Genomic DNA, 18153 nt, shown 5'->3' with positions numbered 1-18153 from the left:
CCTCCACTAGTCAATCATCCTCTAAATTTCTGCTGTCCTGGCTGTGTTTCTCTGACCCTGGTTCTTCCTGCAGACCTCTGGAGTGTAAACATGGGGTCTTTCTGTCTCTCACTTTCCTTTTTTTGCTATCCTCCTTCTCCCAGGTCAGTTGTTCATCTCTAAGGTCTCTCTTGCCATTGATACTAATTTTTTGTCAGGTGATGATTTTACTGTCACATCTCTTTTATTATTCTTTCCCCTTTTTGGAGACAATATGTTGTCAATAGGAGTCATGCTAAAGTTGAGGTGTTAGGGTCCAATATCTTCTGTGTCTTGGCAACTGGGTATTTTTGGCTTGTCAACAGCTTAGTGGCTTCAATGAAACTATGTTCATACAGCATTTTAAATGGTTTCTCCACCCTGGGTGTAATTTCCAGTCACTGACAGCACCAAATAAAATATTTGTTATATCATAGAATCAGAGAATTGCTTGGTTGGAAGGAACCTTAGAGATCATCTCCTTTCAACCCCCTGCCATTGACAGGGGCACCTTCCAGCAGACCAGGCTGCTCAGATCTGTTCAAGACCACCCAACCTGGTCATGAACACTTGCAGTGATGGGGCATCCACAGTTTCTCTGGGCACTGTTCCAGTGCCTACCCACTCTCAGAGTGAAGCATTTTTTTCTAGTATCTAACCCTGCCCTCTGTAAGTTTGAAGCCATTTTTCCTTGTCATTCCATGCCTTTGTTAAAAGTCCCTCTCCAGCCTTCCTGTAGCCTATTTAGTCATTGTTAGGCTGCAATGAAGTGTCCCTGGAGAGATGTCCCTCCTCTTCCCCAGGCTGAACAACCCCAACTCTCACCCCCTGTCTTTGTAACAGAGGTGCTCCAGCATGTTGAATTTAATGTAAATTTAAATTTAGTATTTTTATTCATTTTATTCTCTCACTTTTTGCCAAGCTGATGATAATTAGCTTTCCTTTGTTAAACTCAAAGGATGGAGTCGGTGCTGATACCTAACAGGAGAGCTGCTGTAGAAAAACAATGCAGATTTGTTGTGTTATGTATCTAAATATTGTTATTTGATTATGATGCCTATGTATTCCATTTCTGCTTCATGCAGATGTTTCTTTCCTTTGCTGAGACAGCGCTGCCTGTGTCTCTGCTTTGCCAAGCCTGTCCCTCTAGGTACTGCAGCATGTTGAGATGCTGGGTCCAGGCTTTGTCCCCAGCCCCATGGTACCAGCACGGTGGCAGCCCGACCTTGGTGGCATCTCACCATGGGCAGACTGGCAGAGAGTGACAGTGACTGCACACATGGTTTTAACACCTTCTCTTAAACACATATGTATGTACATGTATGTAGCCAAGAAGAAAAACATGTATTAATAAAAACACAGAGTGTAACCTTGCTGCCAATGATATCCTGGGGTGTATTGGGAAGAGTGTGACCAGTAGGTCCACGGAGAAGATCTTCCCCCTCTGCTTGGCCTTAATAAAGTCACATTCTGGGCTCCTCAGGACAAGAGACAAGGAGCTACTGGAGATGTTACAGCAGAGGGATCTGGAGCATCTCTCTCATGAGGAGAGACTGTGGGAGCTGAGCTTGTTTAGTCTGGAGAAGACTCAGAGGGAATCTCATCAATACAAATATCTCTGTGCCAAGAGGAGGGTGCCAGACTCTTCTCAGTGGTTCCCAGTGACAGAACAAGGAGCAATGGCCACAAACTAAAGCACAAAAAGTTCCAGCTTAACATGAAGAACTTTATTCTGAGGGTAGCAGAGCACTGGAACAGGCTGCCCAGGGTGGGCATGGAGTCTCCCTCTCTGGAGATACTCCAAATCCACCTGGATGTGTTCCTGTGTCACCTGCTCTAGGTGACCCTGCCTTGATGGGGTGGCTGAACTGGGTGATCTTCAGAGGTCCCTTCCAACCCTAACAATTCTGTGATATATGTAGAAACACATCAATACATGTAGATATAAATGACATATAGATACATAGCTAAATAGAAATACATAGCCATCTTCCCCATATATAGATATATGTGTATATAATATATATGTGCTCTCTCTATAAAATATATCTATAACCCCATGTATAAAAATTTCTATGTATAATGGGGAGATATTTCTATTTCTATTTCTATTTCTATTTCTATTTCTATTTCTATTTCTATTTCTATTTATTTCTATTTCTATTTCTATTTCTATTTCTATTTCTATTTCTATTTCTATTTCTATTTCTATTTCTATTTCTTTCTACTTCTATTTGTGTGTGTATATGTGTGCATATATGCACATATGTGCTTATATAAAACAAACTGGTTATATAACCAAGTGTACCCAGGTGAGGGTTGACCCTTTTTTAGTTTGAAACCACACCAGGGGCAGTTCATGATGGACTTCAGGAAGTTTCTTCGCAGAAGGGGTGATTACAAATTGAAATGAGCTGCCCACGAAGGTGATGGAGCCAGTGCCTCTGGAGGTGTTTAAGGAACAACTGGACATGCCCTGGTCTAATTGACATGATGGTGTTTAGTCAAAGGTTGGACTCAATGATCTCAGAATTCTTTTCCAACCTAACTGAAGCTCTGATTCTGTGATATATGTATGTATATGTATATATATGTGTGTGTGTATATATATGTATATATGTATATATGTGTATATGCGTATATGTGTATATATGTGTGTATATATTTATATATTATACATTATAATATTATAATTATATTTATATAATATATTATAACATTATATATATTTTATATTATAACATTATATATTTATAGCTATAAAATATATTTATATATATATATACATATGTTTACATATGTGTGTGTGTGCGTGTGTGTGTGTGTGAATATATATATATATGTATATATGCAGGTATAGGAGCATACGCTCCTTAAATAAATACATATATTTCTCAATTTCTATGGAGAAATTCACATACGACCATCCACAGTATCTACCCCTCCTCTCAGAGCTCCTCTTCCCGGCCTTCCTCCTCCTCCTTCTCCTCCTCCTCCTCCTCCGTGTCTGCTCCCCCGTCTCCTCCTCCTCCCTCAGCCCTGCAGCGCGGCCGGGCAGACGAGCGGCGAGGGGCGTTGTGTCCTTGCGCGGCCGCCGTAGCGCCGCTGGGCCAGGCTGGCGGTCACCACAGCGACACGGCCTAGGCTGGGGGTGGCCTCGCTCGGTCCCGGCGGCGGGCGGGGCGCGGGGAGGTGGCGGGGGACAGCTCGGCCCGGCGGGGATGAGCCATGGCCTCCGTGAAGGTGGCCGTGCGAGTGCGGCCAATGAACCGCAGGTGAGTGAGGGGCCGTCCCGGTCTTCTCCGCTCCGGAGCCGGTGTCGCTCACCAGGGGTGCGAGGAACGCCGTGTCCCGGCTCTGCGGGCTGTGACAGCCGCGGCGGAGGCGGAGCTCTGCCGGGAATTCAGGGGCTCCCGGCGCTCGGCTGAGCCTCTCTGCCTAGCAGGAACGACTGCTGGGAGCGCTTCTCCTCCCCGGGAAGTTGGGAAGTTGTTCCCGGGTGAAGCGGAGAGAATCGGGTCTTTGCCTGGGAAGTTCAGTCTGTCATGGTCTGAAGCACTGCTTTGGTCCTTCTGTAATGATGGAAAAGTTACTCTGATGAAGATACAAAACTCTCTAAGAGGAGGGACCTGCCAAGGATGTATAGTCAGGCTTCTAAAACGTGAAAGAAACCTACTTTATCTGGAAACAGCAGCCTTTTCTACCTGCTTGAGAGAGAGAGATTGTTGTCTAGCTCATTTGGAGCCATTATGGTTAAAGGTTATCAGCTTCTGCTCAAAATATGTATCTCTCTCTCTCTCCCTATATATATATATATATTTATAGGTGTATATATATAGATCAGACAGTCTGTGGCATTTACTGTATGGACAGGAGTTCATCATCCACTTCCTGAGATGTGTCTGGGAAATAAACACCGTTTTCTGTCATGTAATATGTGCATAATATACACGATATAGTTAATGGTCTAATTTAAGAACCATATGTGGAAACCCATCTGATTTTACTGCCAGTGCTCTTCCTCTTCCCTTGTTCTGAAGTGATGTAGCCAGTTCAAAAGAAAAGTGGCTTAAAGCACAGGCAGCCCATCAGATTCCCACTGTTCCTCTCACTTGATCTGATTCAGGTGTTTAAAACACACAATTTGCCACATTCTGAAACCTGCTCAATGTCTTGTTGTTTTCAGTAAGGGAGTGACAAATGTTATGAAAATAGAGCTGATGAAGGTAGGAAAGGGAAAATATTGCAGGCTGGTTTTGAATAAATTAGGTGGATGGAGCTGTGTGGTTGGAGGTCTGGGTTGGTGAATAATCTTGTCACACCCACTTGTTTCCCCCTGCCCTCTCCCTCAAGTCTAGTTCGTAAAAAATTTAAAAATTATTCTATATATACACTCCACTTTTCCTTTAAGAATCTCTGGCAACAGTTAGCATAGGTCTTTAAGGTATTAATAAGACTTGTTATGTGCAGTGTTTTGGTAGCATGGAGAAGTTTTGCAGGATTGTAGCTATGATCTGCTAAGAGACAAAAGAGACGCAGAAATGGAAAGCACATGGCAGAAGAGAGGACTGGTGGTTGTGACAGGCAGTGGTAACACAGTGACCTGTGAGTGGATGTTTGCAAGTGTTGTGGTAAAGACATATCAAAGACTGGACCTGGTGTCTCTATTGCATGTGGGAGGATAACTTGGATGGGGCTGGATCTGAACATACCAAGAAAATGATGAAAATGGTTTGTGATGCAATGGAAAGGGACAAACCTAAGAGCAGGGCAGACAGAGGCCTGGTATAGTCCAAGGGGCCAGCTGAGAAAATGGTCTTTGTCACAACTGTGTGGCAACATCCAGGCTTTCTCTGAAAACTGATATCTGACCATGTAAACTGTGAAGAGCCTGCCAGTTTAAGTTGCTAAAACCCTGGAGTTTATGGGATGATGTTAGAAGTTAATGAAACATTACAAGGAAGCTGGATTTAGTGCCCTGGAATGTTGCTTTTAAGTACTGATTTTTCCCAGAGGCACAGTTGGTGTTTGGTGTGGGACCCAGCACTGGGGTCACTGGTGTTCCTTCTCTATCTGTCACTGCTGGACTCATGCTGTGTTTTGTAAAACTGAGATCCTAAGCCTAAGAGGATCCAATAGCTTTTCCTGTTGCAATAGGAAAGGCATGGTGAACTGTAAGCTAGGAGCAGTAATCATATTTTTCTGAGTGGTTTCTCAGAATTGTTGGAGTTGGAAGTGGTCCCTGGAGATCATCTGGTCTAGCCCTCCTGCCAAGGCAGGGGCACCTTGGCAAGTGTTCCCTTGCATGTGTCTTCTCTCAGCTGTGCTCCCTTTGCCTTTTTGGGTCCCTGGAGAATTTTACAGAGGAAGAGCCTTTCTGCCCATTCAAAGGAACTTTACAACCAGGTGTTCATTCTTCAGCACTTAATTTCAAAATCCTTAACATGATACTGTATCTCTGTATGGAGTTAAATTTAATTTAGTTAAGTTTGCTTTGGTTTGTTTGAAGTTTAATAATATAATGCAGCTTATTTCATGAGTCATTTTTAATTAGAGAAGACACAGTTGATGAATGGGTATAGGAAGAATCCTTCATTATGGAGCAGTTGCACAGTGTGGTGTCACAGCACTGCTAATTGTGTAATAAGTCATGAACATGGATTTTGGAATGAAACATGATGGGGAGAGGGTTGTTTGAGGATTACTTACTGTTCCATTGCTTAGCTAACAATTTTATTTTTTTTTTAATTCTTCTGTGGTTTATTTTTAGTCTTCATTTTCTCTGACTTGACCTGGAAAAAATTCAGTGGCGGTGTTAAAGTCCTTAACCATTCTTCTCGGAGTAACATCCCAAATTGTGTTACACAGATGTTACACTGAAATATTTTGACTCTATCTCTGCATAATGTAATAAATGTATGTCTAATGGCTTTACAGTTACTGCTTTGAAACCAGTTGTAGCATGAGCTTAGAAAGTTCAGTTACTTGGTGGGTCTCCATCTGTCATTTGGTTTCCCTCATTCAACACTGAATTGCCATGACAGCCTTTAAGTCTATGCTTATAGCTGTAAGTTTCTCTAAAGGCAGCAAAAAACCTGCCAGCTGGCTGAAGCCTTGGTTTTTGTCATCAGAGAGAAATTGGCAGGGAAGTGAGCTTGGGTGTTTGATGTATTTTGCTTTGGCAAGGTAATGGATTTGGACACCATGATTTCTAAGGTTCATTTTCCAGCACAGTTGCTAGAAACATTCTGGAGATGGGATTGTTGAGAAGTGTCATCAGATTTGAGCCACTGTTTGCTCACATTCTGAACAGGTGACTTTGGGTGACTGGTTACTCGTTGCTGTCTTTTGCATAGTGTGATTCTGATAAGCCCCACCTAATTCTGGCTTTCTGTTTGTATTATACATAGCATCTGCACAGTTCAAATAAATGCACCACTTAATGTTCCTCTGTTCAAAGTCTTTAAAGAAGAAAGAGTGAGTAGTATTTTCTTACTTCCATTTCATGTCATGTTTTTAGTTTACATAAAGTAAATAGCTCTCAATTTCTTACACCTGATAGCTCTGTTCTGTTTGGCTTTTAACTCATGAAGTAACAGAGGGATTCCAGCTTTTTCAGATTTTTAACCCTTTTCATCTGTTTCTTGTACTGGCATAAACTGAATATTGTATTTAACTGGCTGAACTTACAAACTAAACATACTGTCCTTACCTGCAGAGATGGACAGGGGTCTGCACTCAGATGTTCAAAGATGCACATGGGGCTGCACTGCAGTAAATTCCTCTCTGTGCTTCCCTAGTGCTCTCAGCATTTTTAGATACTCATTTAAATGAGTTGCCTAGACTTTTTCATGGCTCTCTTATTACTTCCAATGTAATGAAATAGAAATTCTAATTTGATTTCATGTTTAAATGATCAGAGTTTTTTCTCCTGCCTGCACAGACTCCTTGGATTTGCTCTCCAAACAGAAGTGACCAATGGGGATGGCAGAAGTGCCTGCCAGACACTGTAGTGCTCTATTTGGTTATGCAGCCATTCACAATTATGGCATGAAGATTAAAAGCTTTCCTATTTGATAGTGGGGAGACAGAGAAAATATGTTCTATTGCTTAGAGACATCTTTTATGTGACTCTGGGATTTGTTTGGGATAAGATCTGATACTTTAATCCACAAATACAGTCTGTGTGATTATTCATTATGTGTAAGGTTGTCCCTCTTGGATTACTTCTTGGTTATGCCTGTAAGTCTAAGCAACTCCTCTGTGTGTAAAGCTGCAGACAGAGTACCGTGGGAAATTTACGACCAGTGTCTTGTCTTTAAAAATATCTGCTTGCACAATCCAGGCTGTAGTATCAATAGCAGACTTTTCAACAGTTCAAGTTAATAGAACAATGCAAAGACAGAGATATAAAGGAAGCTGTTTTGTTTTACAAGGAACTTATGACTGGAGTGTTTTTGTAGCAGGAAAAAGAAATAAACAGGCAAACAGTGAAGAGCCAGCTGAATTCTTAATTTCCATTCTAAATGTTTACAAGTGATTTAGGTAGGAACTTACTGGGAGTATGAAATTTATAATTAAATATCCATGCTTTAGAATTGAGAATAGAAGCAAAAAACATGCATGGAAAATGTGTTATAAGATTGTCAATGCAGGGAAGAGGAAATGAATTGGTGTCTCATAAATTACAAGTTTAAAGTATGAGTTACTGTGTATTTTTCATTTTCAAGTTGCTGCATACATTTTTAATTTTCATGAGCTTATAAAGAGAGAGTGTTTTGACAAAATGTGTGTAACATCATTGTATCACAGGTGGAATGAGGAAGGATGGAGTGATTAGAAGGAAGGACACTCATAGCTGAGTATCATATCTGTCTCTGAAGTACATGGGGAAATTTTTACTGCATCTGTTTCCTAACACTGATTGCTGGTTGTTGCTCTTAAGAGGTGTCCAGAGTGACCTCAGATACATAAGTCAGAGCTTAAATATGGCCAAATGTTGCAATACTGTCACTTTCTGAACTACTGTACCAATGAGGATAAGCCATTTATCTGCAAGCTGAGTTTGCTATTTCCTGTGGTAACTGTTGGAACTTTCAGTTTAAAAGTGGTGCTTGTAATTTGATTTATAGTCATGTACAATTTCTCTACTATAAAAAGAAGTTGAAAGATCCTTAAGCATATGGTGAGGCTCTGGGGTGCTTGGGGTGAATGTGTATCTGTCTTGCATCCATCTTTATATGTGGTTGAGTTTGAATCCAGGAAAAATTTACTTTGATGCTGAGTTGGCAAGATGAACTAACTTCTGAATGTGGCTTTTTTACTTTGCTATACATTGTGTTCAGAACCTTGAACATATTTAATAACCTCTGGCAGATTTTTCCTTTTTTTCAAAGTAAATACATTTCTCTACCTGTAAGCAAGCTATACATATTTGTACATTTAAGTCCCTTCATCAGTGTGCTGCTTCTGCTGTTAGGACTGGATCAGTGCATAACAGTGTAGACTGATCCAAGTTCCTGGATCATGTAAACTTGATACTAAGAGCACTTGAAGTCTGAAAGAAAAAGTGTTCTTAGTTTTGTATGATATATCAAGAAATGCTTTTACTTTCTATCTCTCACCTCTTGAAAAGGAATGAACGAAGATTTCTATTCTACAGTATGGTGATGAATCTTCTCAGGATAGGTTCTCTACTACAGGGAGGAGCAGAGGAGTGAACAGCCTGACAACGTCCACATCATCTCTCCTTAATAATCACTACCTAGTACTTGTTCACTTGTGGATTACAAAGTGGGAAATCTGATCTGTGTTTTACCTATAGGTGAAATGACATGATTTTTGTGTGGCCACGTGTTCAAGATGTAAAACTTGAGACAAACCACTAAAAAAATCAGGAAGGGATGGAGAACCTGCTGTCAAGCAACTGGAGTAGAAGCAACAACTTGCTCACAGCAAAGCATTGACTTGAAGGACTAGAAAATAAAATTAAAAAGCCTAGTGGTCTTACAGAAAAGTCTTGGTTGTCATATATAAGAGCTGTCAGAAATCTTATAATCAATCCATTTTAAGGCACTTTTTTTGGTGTAAGACTAGTAAATAGTGGTAGATTAATAATTCAGGTCTGTTTATGTAGGAATGGAAGAAACAGTTGGGAAGTGAGGAAAAAACCACCCAGGTTATTTTACTCAGGAGTTTAAGGTGAACATTTCAAGTGTAAAGCAGAACAGTTGCTCTTCTGAAGAACATAAATTGAAGGTGGTCTAACCATGTGTTTGGTAAGGGGTGGTAAAACACAGTACTGGACAGCTGGGTTAAGGAGCAGGGTCTGAGGAGAGTGTCCTTTGCTAAAATAAGAAGTTCAAATCAAATAAAGAAGCCATCAGCAAGGATGAGAGTTGACTGGGAATTTGGATGCCACAGGTCAGGATATTCTAGAGAAACTTGTTGGACTCTCCTTAGGCTTTTCCACAACAGCAAATGTCAGTAGTGCTCAAGGGAGCTGGAACTTAGGGGTCAGGGAAACTTAGGGAGCTGAAACAGAGGCTTAGCACTACAGAATGTCAGCACTCTCTGGTGTTTGTTTCTCTACAGTTTCTCACCTGTGCTGAAGTACATAGTCTTTGAATGTTAATTACTTGTTTTCCTCTTTTTTCTGTGTCATTTCTCTTGGTGGTTATTTTTTGAAGCTTTTCTGCTTAGAAGCAATGGATTTGAACTTAAGGAGTGTGCTGCACTCTCAGTGTAATCCTTGTTTGCAAATACATTTCAGAGCCAAACACTGAAGCTGTGGTTGGTGCTTCCCCCAGCAAGCCCCTGTGTTATTATCTCAAAATCCTGTTTCTTGAACCTTATTATCTAAATTACATTGGAAAAGATCAACAAAAATGATGTGAGTCCTTGATTCAAAGAATATCAAGCTATATGTGTACTCTGTGTGTTATGACTACCAGAATAGGTTAGGAGATGCAAATCTCAACATGTTTTCAGGGCTTAAATGCTGAAAAGATAAATTAAATTCTTAGTTATGGCTCTTTCTTAATATCTCCAAAGTAGTGGAATGAAGCTAATAATGGATCAGCTTAAATAGTATCTAAGGAATTTCTGCTGGTGAGATAGTGCAGGTTGTGTAAGAATCTCCTGAGGGGAATGAAAGCTCAGGCAGCTGGATAGAGCTAATACCTTTTAAGAAAGTAATTAGAGGAAATCTTACTTCAATGGGAAGATGAGACTAGACCTAGGTTGACTGTTAAGTAGCTCCTGTGCTTGCCATTCTATGTCAGACCTCCTCTTCAGTGGATTTTGCACAGCTTTATACACAGAAGTGAGAATAAGGGTATGCAGTCTTTAAAATTGGATCTTGCTCTTTTCATGTATCTAAGAAGATAGATCAGGAGGGAGAGTCCCCGGGGCAGAGCTTTATCCTTGTGTTGGTGAGCAGCAGACCTGGAGTGGACTTGTCTGCTGCAGGAGAAGCTCCAGTGAGTTTCAGCCAAGTACTGGATTCCCACTAACTGAAGAGTTAATAGCTTGGAGTGATTGTTAATTTTCCATAAACCATCAGAAGTCAGGATGGCCCACTTACAGCCTCTGCTTACATGTGCTTTTTTTCCTGTCCTCTATTGTGCTTTAATGCAAATACTTGGAAAGTTTTTCAAGCATGTAGATTTGTCACAATCATTCCTTGTTTTGTCTGTCTCCCTCTATGGCATTGAAGAACAAAGACTTTCCAGTGCCAGCAGGGCTGGAGCACAGTGGCAGCATGGATGGACACATGTGGGGCATCATATTTAGACTGGCCTCATTTACAGCTTGCAATCCCCAAAACTTACTAGTCTTAAGCATTTTGAACTTAAAAGCCTAGTTTTAGAATAGTGTTTTCCAAGTCCTTTATTTTAGTATTATCAAACATGTTGCCAGGTTGCCTATGCATGTTACATCACTGAAATGATAAACAAAAAAATCTTTTTAACTTCTGCTTTTTATTGACAATTCCCTGAGACCAGAAGAAAAAAAGGTGAATAAGTCTCTCTGAATTGTAGCTTTCCTGATAAATTGAAGTGAGAGATGAGTCTGTTTGTTTTTCAGGCTTTGTTTATTTGAAATTAAGATTAGTTATGAAATAAATGGGATTAGAACTCAGCTCTTCTAACCTAACTGAGCCCTTGGACTTGAAGACTCTTAGAAGTCTGAGTGTCTGAAAGGCAGGTATTGTTGGTGAGAACAGCTGATTGAAGAGCAAAGTACTCTATTTTGCAGAGACTATGAGTACAAAGCCAGGGTTATTTACTGAGGGTGTTTCAGAGTTATTTAACAGAAAGAGTGCATAGATGGCACTCAGCATCTTTATTACTGATGGGCTGAAGTTCTTATTGTTGAAGAGTCAGACACTTCAAATATTAGTTTTATGAAGACTCTTCTCCAAAGAGTTTGTATTGTAAATACAAAGCAATAGTGAGATGCAGAAACTTGGAGTACACCCATAATTCTTCTGTATACTTACACATTGGAAAGATATTTGTGCTCAGATAACTGAACTCATTTGTTGTTCAGTCCAGATGTTTCTGTGTGTCTCAGAAAAGGAAAAAAATGACAGAAGAAAAGCCTTATGGATTACTTGAGGAGCTAAAAGAGCCATGAAGTCAGGCACAATTTTTTCCCCGAGTTTCTAATTTAAGGACTTCCTACCCCAAAAGACAAAGGGCACTGCAGGGAAACAGATGTTCTGAATCATGTTTTGCTGTACACAGGAGGTTAAGACAATACTATCTTTGACTTGGGGTAGTATGGATAAAAGAACAAATTGGAAGAAACAAGATATTAAAAACAAGTACACAAAGTATCACATGGACTGAAATCCAGGAGTCCTAGATAACCTTGTAGCGGTATAATAGTTACAAGAGAATTCCCGAATGTCATTCATATCAAACAGGTTTTTTTTAGATTATATTTTATGTTGCTTTTGCCAAAGATGGGCTTTTGCTACATTTTCTTTAAGGCTGCTATCAGAAATGTGTAAGAGGAGGATTCACATGTGTTTATCTTAAGCTTTAGCTGTGCAGGAGTAGTTCCCCCTGGTAAGACCATTACTGAACCTGGTCAGTGTGCAGGCAAAGCAGGAAAGTTACTGTTGAGGTAGTCTTCTATTTGAAGATTAAACCTTTTCTAGGTTATTGGGAGATTATTGATCATGGTGTGTGTAGATACAATAACTTTAAGTTAGCTATTGTGTATGATTTAAAAATTTGCATATGTGGCCACTTACCGTTTGTGATCTGAGTTCTTGGGGGATGGAGCTACCTAAAATATTATTAAAAAAAATTTAAAATCCAGGTCAGGTACATGATTTAATATAGTGATCAATCTGTGTTACTGTGAGTGTGCATGGTTTTCCCAAGAACACTGGATATCATTTGACAGAAGACAACACAAGGACACCTGTATGTTCATATTTTAGGAGCCTTACTGCAGTATATTAAATTGCTGGCTTTCAGTGCTGCTGTTAAAATTCATACTTATGGCTAAAATCTTTTAATCTAGGCTGTCCTTCATACAAGAACCAATATGTGTGTACTAGAATAGACTTAGAGATCATTTCTGTTTCATGACATATACAAGATTTCCCTTGTGTCTGCATTCTCTGTCACTGGATTTATTGTTCTGGTTTCAGCTGCACAGTGGAGAAAGTCCTGAGACTAGCAGACTCTTTTAATTCTTTTCAAAGTTAACCTTTTTTTTTTTTTTTTTTTTTTTTTTTTTTTAAGCCACTAGAAGGGAGTGGGGGTACCATCATAAATCTGTCCCAGCAAATTATGAAGATTCTGTTGATCATAAAACCCTGTGCCCATACAAAACTTGCTTTAGGATAAAATTCTCTTTTAAAGTACCAAATAGGTACAGAGTTTCTGTTTCTTACTGAGACAAATGCAATCTGATCATTAGAAAGCTGTTTATTTTAATTTCAGTCCCCAGGAGATTTTTCTTCTGTTTTCTTGTCTGTCTGAAAGAGAGGTGAAGCTCAAGAAGCTGGCACAGCTCATCTGTCAGGCAGCCTGGGCTCATTTAGGGCTTTTGAATCTGTTTGGCAATGTCAGCTGGGTTTGACAGCATAGTAGAGGTCTTGAAGATAATGAAGATGTGCTGTCAAAGAAACTGGGCAGCTGTCAAGGAGCCTCCAGAGCTCTCCTGAGCAAGGGGGAAGCTGCCACCCTTATCAGCTGTCACTGGATGCCTGAGGACTCCTTTCAAATTGAGTCTGAAGGACTTGTGACTGTGCTTGTGCTGCTTGATGCACAATGTATAGGTGTTATCTTTAACTTGTTCGTGTAAAGATGGCTTCAACCATTTAATTATGGCCTTGTAGCCATATCAGTCAACACCATGGCGTCACTTGGAGATCAGCATCCAGAGAGATTCATTCACCTTTTTTCTCTCATGGTCTCAGGGTGCTTAGGATATGCTGTGCTATTGCTCTGCTGTGGAGACAGCTGTGGTTTTCATGCAGTGTAATCATGTAGTACCAGTAACCCAAACCACAGTGGATTTCCAGAATGGTGTGACTAGGTCAGATTGCTTGATTTGTTCTGGTTTTAGGTCTCAGCCACCATGACATTCAAAGTACTTGTTATTGATGTTTATGGGAAAAAAAACCCACAAAAAGTGATGAAGATATTTTATTTACAGACTACCAGTTTTTAACTGTGCCTAGATACAAAGCATTTTTAATAAGTGTATTTTCTACTGAATTATTTGGTAAGCATTGAAGATGTTAAAAAAACAAACAAAAAGACAGGAAAGAAAAATTGTGTGATACTTTGTATTGCAACAACTTTTCTTTTCTTGTAGTTACAGAAAGTAATGAAGAATTTCTTGTGTAGGAGGGTTTTTGCTTGGTTTTTAAAAGCATAAAGCTGAATTTGTGTTCCTCTCTTGAGTTACTGCTGACAAAGGAAAGTCCTCTTGGCCTGTGTAATTTGATGGGACATCAGGGCAAATACACAGTTACTATAGTATCAAGGTACCAGAAAATGAAAGGTTCTTTCTGTGCCACACTTTGTGCTTATTTTTCAGTTAAATTTACCTTGAATCCTCTTGGTTATGAAGCAAATCCTATGCTTTCACTTTGTGATCCTGGAAATAGACCTTAGTAGTGAACAAGAAGAGTGATAAAGAAGGAAATAACTAACATTGTGCCTAAAATGCAAACAGAAGAAGTAGAAGGAACTTTGCTGAAAAGCCACTGAGCATGAGTTGTTTTATGAACTTTCAGACTGTGTTTTTGGGTAGCTGAAAAACAAAATCACACATCTGCTTTTCAGTGTAAACCTCTTCCTGTAATTTCTACAGTCAAATGTATTTCCAAGAGTATATTTGACAGACCACCTATTTCAACAGGCACTCTGCAGGCAGTTCAGGTAGTGGCTGTGTCCTTTGCTGTGCAGCCTTGCAGGTTTGCTGAAGTGATCTTTTTTAATGCTCTCGAGGAAAACTAGCACTTTCTGTCCTGTGCTTTTAGGTTTTTCCCTACCACCCCATGGATGAAATGCATTTAATTCTTTCTGTTCTCTCCTGAGGCATGTTTGACAGGTCATCACAAACATTCCCATAAAGGAAATCATAACATCATGAATTTTTAGTGGGTTAAGCTAATAATAAATGCTCTAATGTCTGAATAGTGCAGAGTGGATTAATAATAATAAAAAAAATCATTCTTTTCCATTGAAGGACCTTAAAGGAAGTAACTTAAAAATGAACAGAAAAAAAAAGACAAAACAAATTTTGCAGGTCATCAATAAAGCTTTTTCTAAAGCTTCCTCTGTTGATTTGAGGTCACAGTACTTTTTCCTTCTGTGGGAGAATCTTCAAGAAGTTTTGGGGTGGGTAAGAGACTTAGTGAACAGGGGTCTTTGGAAGTTGCCTTGAAATCTGGAGACACTGCTGATATTTGCCTGTCTGTAGTATGGTTTCAACTAAATCCCCTTGGAGATGCAAAAACTGCTCTGGCCTTTTCTCTCAAAATAAGCAGTGAATGTAAGGGAGGGAGAGGAAGAAGCTTGACATAGAGCTATCTCTGTTGGAATTCTTCCATGACCTGCCATGTTTTGATACAGCTTCTAGATCATCTTCAGTTTAGGGCAGTTTTTCATAACCCATATTCTCCTTGTGAGGAAATTATTAAAACTTGGCACAAATAATCAACCTAGTAAGTCAATTACAGGAGAAGGATACTAGTTCTTTTAAGCATATCTGGTACTAACATTGACATTGTTTTATATTTAAATGGAGTGTCAGTATTAGCTGAAATAGTTTTTCTCATTTTTTCTCCTGCATTCCTCTTTCTTCCTTGCAATTAATTGCTGGATGACTAGCTGATTTGAGCAACAGTAGAGGGGTAATTACAGCACTGGGCTGATGTATTTTCTGGTGTCTGTGCCAAGAAACTTGCCTGCATGATCACTTTGTCATTTGGTTAGGGGTCACAGGATCACGGGTTGTAAGTTTCCTTCCCTTGTGATTCCAGAGCTCCACGTGGTGTATGAAAGAGCAGTGAGAACATCCTGGAGGCTGTCCCTGAGCACTGCTGTGTGAGCAGATTTGGCTCAGGAGGGAAGCAGGATTTCTTAAATCATCAAAGCGTTAATTGTGAATCAGTTTTGGCAGCTGGTCCCTTTATATTGCTTTGTGATGGAGGCTGGAATTTGCAGGGGCAGAATCTTTGGTTAGTGGCTGAAGCTCATCTCTGGATGAGGTAGGGCAAGTAGTTCCTGTGGATGCTGGCAGAGCCTCCATCCATAGGCTGCATTACTGCAATGCCAAGATCTATTTCCTGCAAAAAATTACCATTTCATTTCTCTGTTTATTATCTGTAGCTCTGTTTTGGTGTTTCAGTGTCTTAAATCTAGATGGAGTAGTCCTAAGACATGCCTCAAAGTTTTCCATGGTAGATCTAAATTCAGTTGTATAATTAATGCTGTAATTATTACAATTTTCTCTTTTATTAGCTTAGAAAATAACCTAATGTGTTGATATTTAATTAAGTATATTTATTTGCCTAATCTCTATTCATTAATGTTGATTTTAAAGTGGGTTTTGCTTTTCTTTACCGTTTCTGATGGAAAACTGAATATGAACAGAGTTGGGTGATCTAGTGCACCATGAGAAGAAAAACACTAAAATCCTTAACTCGGTTGACCTGTTATTGGGAAGAAGTTTCTCTTTTGCATTTTGTGCTGCTGCAAGTGAATACCCAGTAGCTGCTGAGATATTGTGTGATGAGGTGAAGCAGCACTTTATTGCTTTAAAGCCCTCTGCTTTGCTCTGCACTGGTCAGGCACACCAGTTTGTCAGGTGACTTAGCAGATGATTGTGGGACAGGTGTGTCAACATTTGAAGAGTGAGGTTTTGTGTGCTGCACATCTTTCCCTTGTGGCTCTTTTTTCCATGTGCATGTTTTCATTAGCACAGGCAGTGTCATGCTCAAGGTTGTCATTCAGGAGCAGCCTGTATTGCTCTTATGACTAACAATAGTGAAATTGCATCTCTGGCAAGCAGGTTGTTACATGCTGGCTTTAGACACCAAGCTCACAATTTTTATTTTTTTATTTATTTTTGAAAACAGTCAAAAACAATTGTGAAATAAATGTGAGTGCATGGAAACACTTTTTTGGAACTGAATTTTTTCCTTCCTGGAATCCTTGTGATTTGGGAAGCCACAAACCTATGTAATTCTTTGTTGGTTGTGCTCTCTCCTTCACTGCCATGATGCATCAGAACTCAAAACATGTTTGGTACCTGATTTCTAAGAGAGTTTTAAAATACTAGGGTTTTGTGGTGTAAACATTCAGTCCCTGTTACCATATGGATAAATGGGAACTGCTGCTACTGGAATGTTGGTGGGAAGCTGGGGCTTACCTTGTTGTGTTCTGTTTTGCCCTTCCTTAGAGCCACATATTTGACTTAACTGGGCTTTGGCTCAGAGTACTTCCAATTAAGAACAAACCACTTAATTGACTTGCAGAGTTAAATTTCTGAAGCAGATTTCCTCAAGCTTTTGCTCTGTTTCTAGATGAAGGGATTTGGAGAAGCAAGCACAAGTATTTCAAATATTTGCCACAGAAGTAAATAAACATTGGACACAAGAATTAAAAAATAAAATAAAAATTAATTAATCTGAGAATTGACTATGGCAGGCTGATGGGTGGAAGTATCACTCTGGATAACTGTGATATGTTTTATTAAACATACTCAAGTCTGGGGTTTTTTGTTGTTTTTTTTCAGGGAGAAGGATCTTAATGCAAAGTTTATTATTTCAATGGAAAAAAATAAAACAACAATCACAAACTTAAAGGTGAGTAAACATAATTTATAAAAGGAGGTTGTAACTCAATAGCTGCCAAAATATGACTGGACAAAACTGTGATGCTTGCTGCACTGTGGTCAATAACCCCTAGTTGTTAAAATAGAGTGTTAAAGTAATGCTTTGGGGAAACCAGGTTACACTGTTTACTTGCTACACTGTGATTTTCTGAAGACCACTTGATAGGCTCTATCATTTCTTCCAAGATTTATCACTCAGGTCATTAATTAGCTGGGAGATGAAAGCCAACAATAGAATAGAGGTATGTTTCTGATAGCTATTAAGTCTTTATTTCATCTCTAGAAGTCTCCTGAAATTCCCATGCAAATGAACCAAACCCAAAGTATCCATCACTTGCTATAACCTTTAGATGGTGTATTTTAACATTTTTCTCAGCAAGAGAAGCCCTGTGCAGCAAATTGTTTTTTGCAAGATAGTTTCTCATGACTAATATATGGAAAGGAATTTCAGTGTGTAGTTTCTTCAGAATGATTTGGAGCATGGTGAGGATTGCTGAAGTACAGTGTCAGCTGTCATGTCTTGAACATGATGATTCCCTTAAACAGCAGGTATGTCACACCTTTTTAATTATGACTCTACACTGAAGTGCTGTTCACAGTGCAAATGTCTCTCTGGCTCCTATAAATTATATGTGTAGGATAATCTCTGATTATAATAACAGATATATAGACCCATTTAACTGAACCTTAGTATTGTGACAAAAATGTGCTGTGGGGTTAGAAGCAGTAAGCTAAAATCCAGATAATTCCTGCTGTGCT

The 18153-nt window shown here is 39.5% G+C and overlaps 1 protein-coding gene across 4 annotated transcripts in view; it reads left to right on the top strand.

Annotated features, from left to right (window-relative positions):
* Window positions 1-3202: 3202 nt before the first annotated feature.
* Window positions 3203-18153, top strand: part of KIF16B (kinesin family member 16B) — a 137520-nt gene continuing 122569 nt past the window's right edge. For 2 of the 4 annotated variants that reach the window (XM_015620843.3, XM_015620841.3), the window contains exons 1-2: window positions 3203-3293; window positions 17296-17365. In XM_015620843.3, the coding sequence (XP_015476329.1) occupies window positions 3247-3293; window positions 17296-17365 (117 nt within the window). In that variant the 5' untranslated portion in view covers window positions 3203-3246. The remainder of the gene's footprint in view (window positions 3294-17295; window positions 17366-18153) is intronic. The other 2 variants (XM_015620839.3, XM_015620838.3) reach the window with 1 other exon arrangement.

The sequence above is a fragment of the Parus major genome, chromosome 3 (assembly GCF_001522545.3).
Source record: "Parus major isolate Abel chromosome 3, Parus_major1.1, whole genome shotgun sequence".
NCBI lineage: Eukaryota > Metazoa > Chordata > Aves > Passeriformes > Paridae > Parus > Parus major.
Note: the sequence above shows the minus strand (reverse complement) of the source record. Positions and strands in the feature narration are given on the sequence as shown.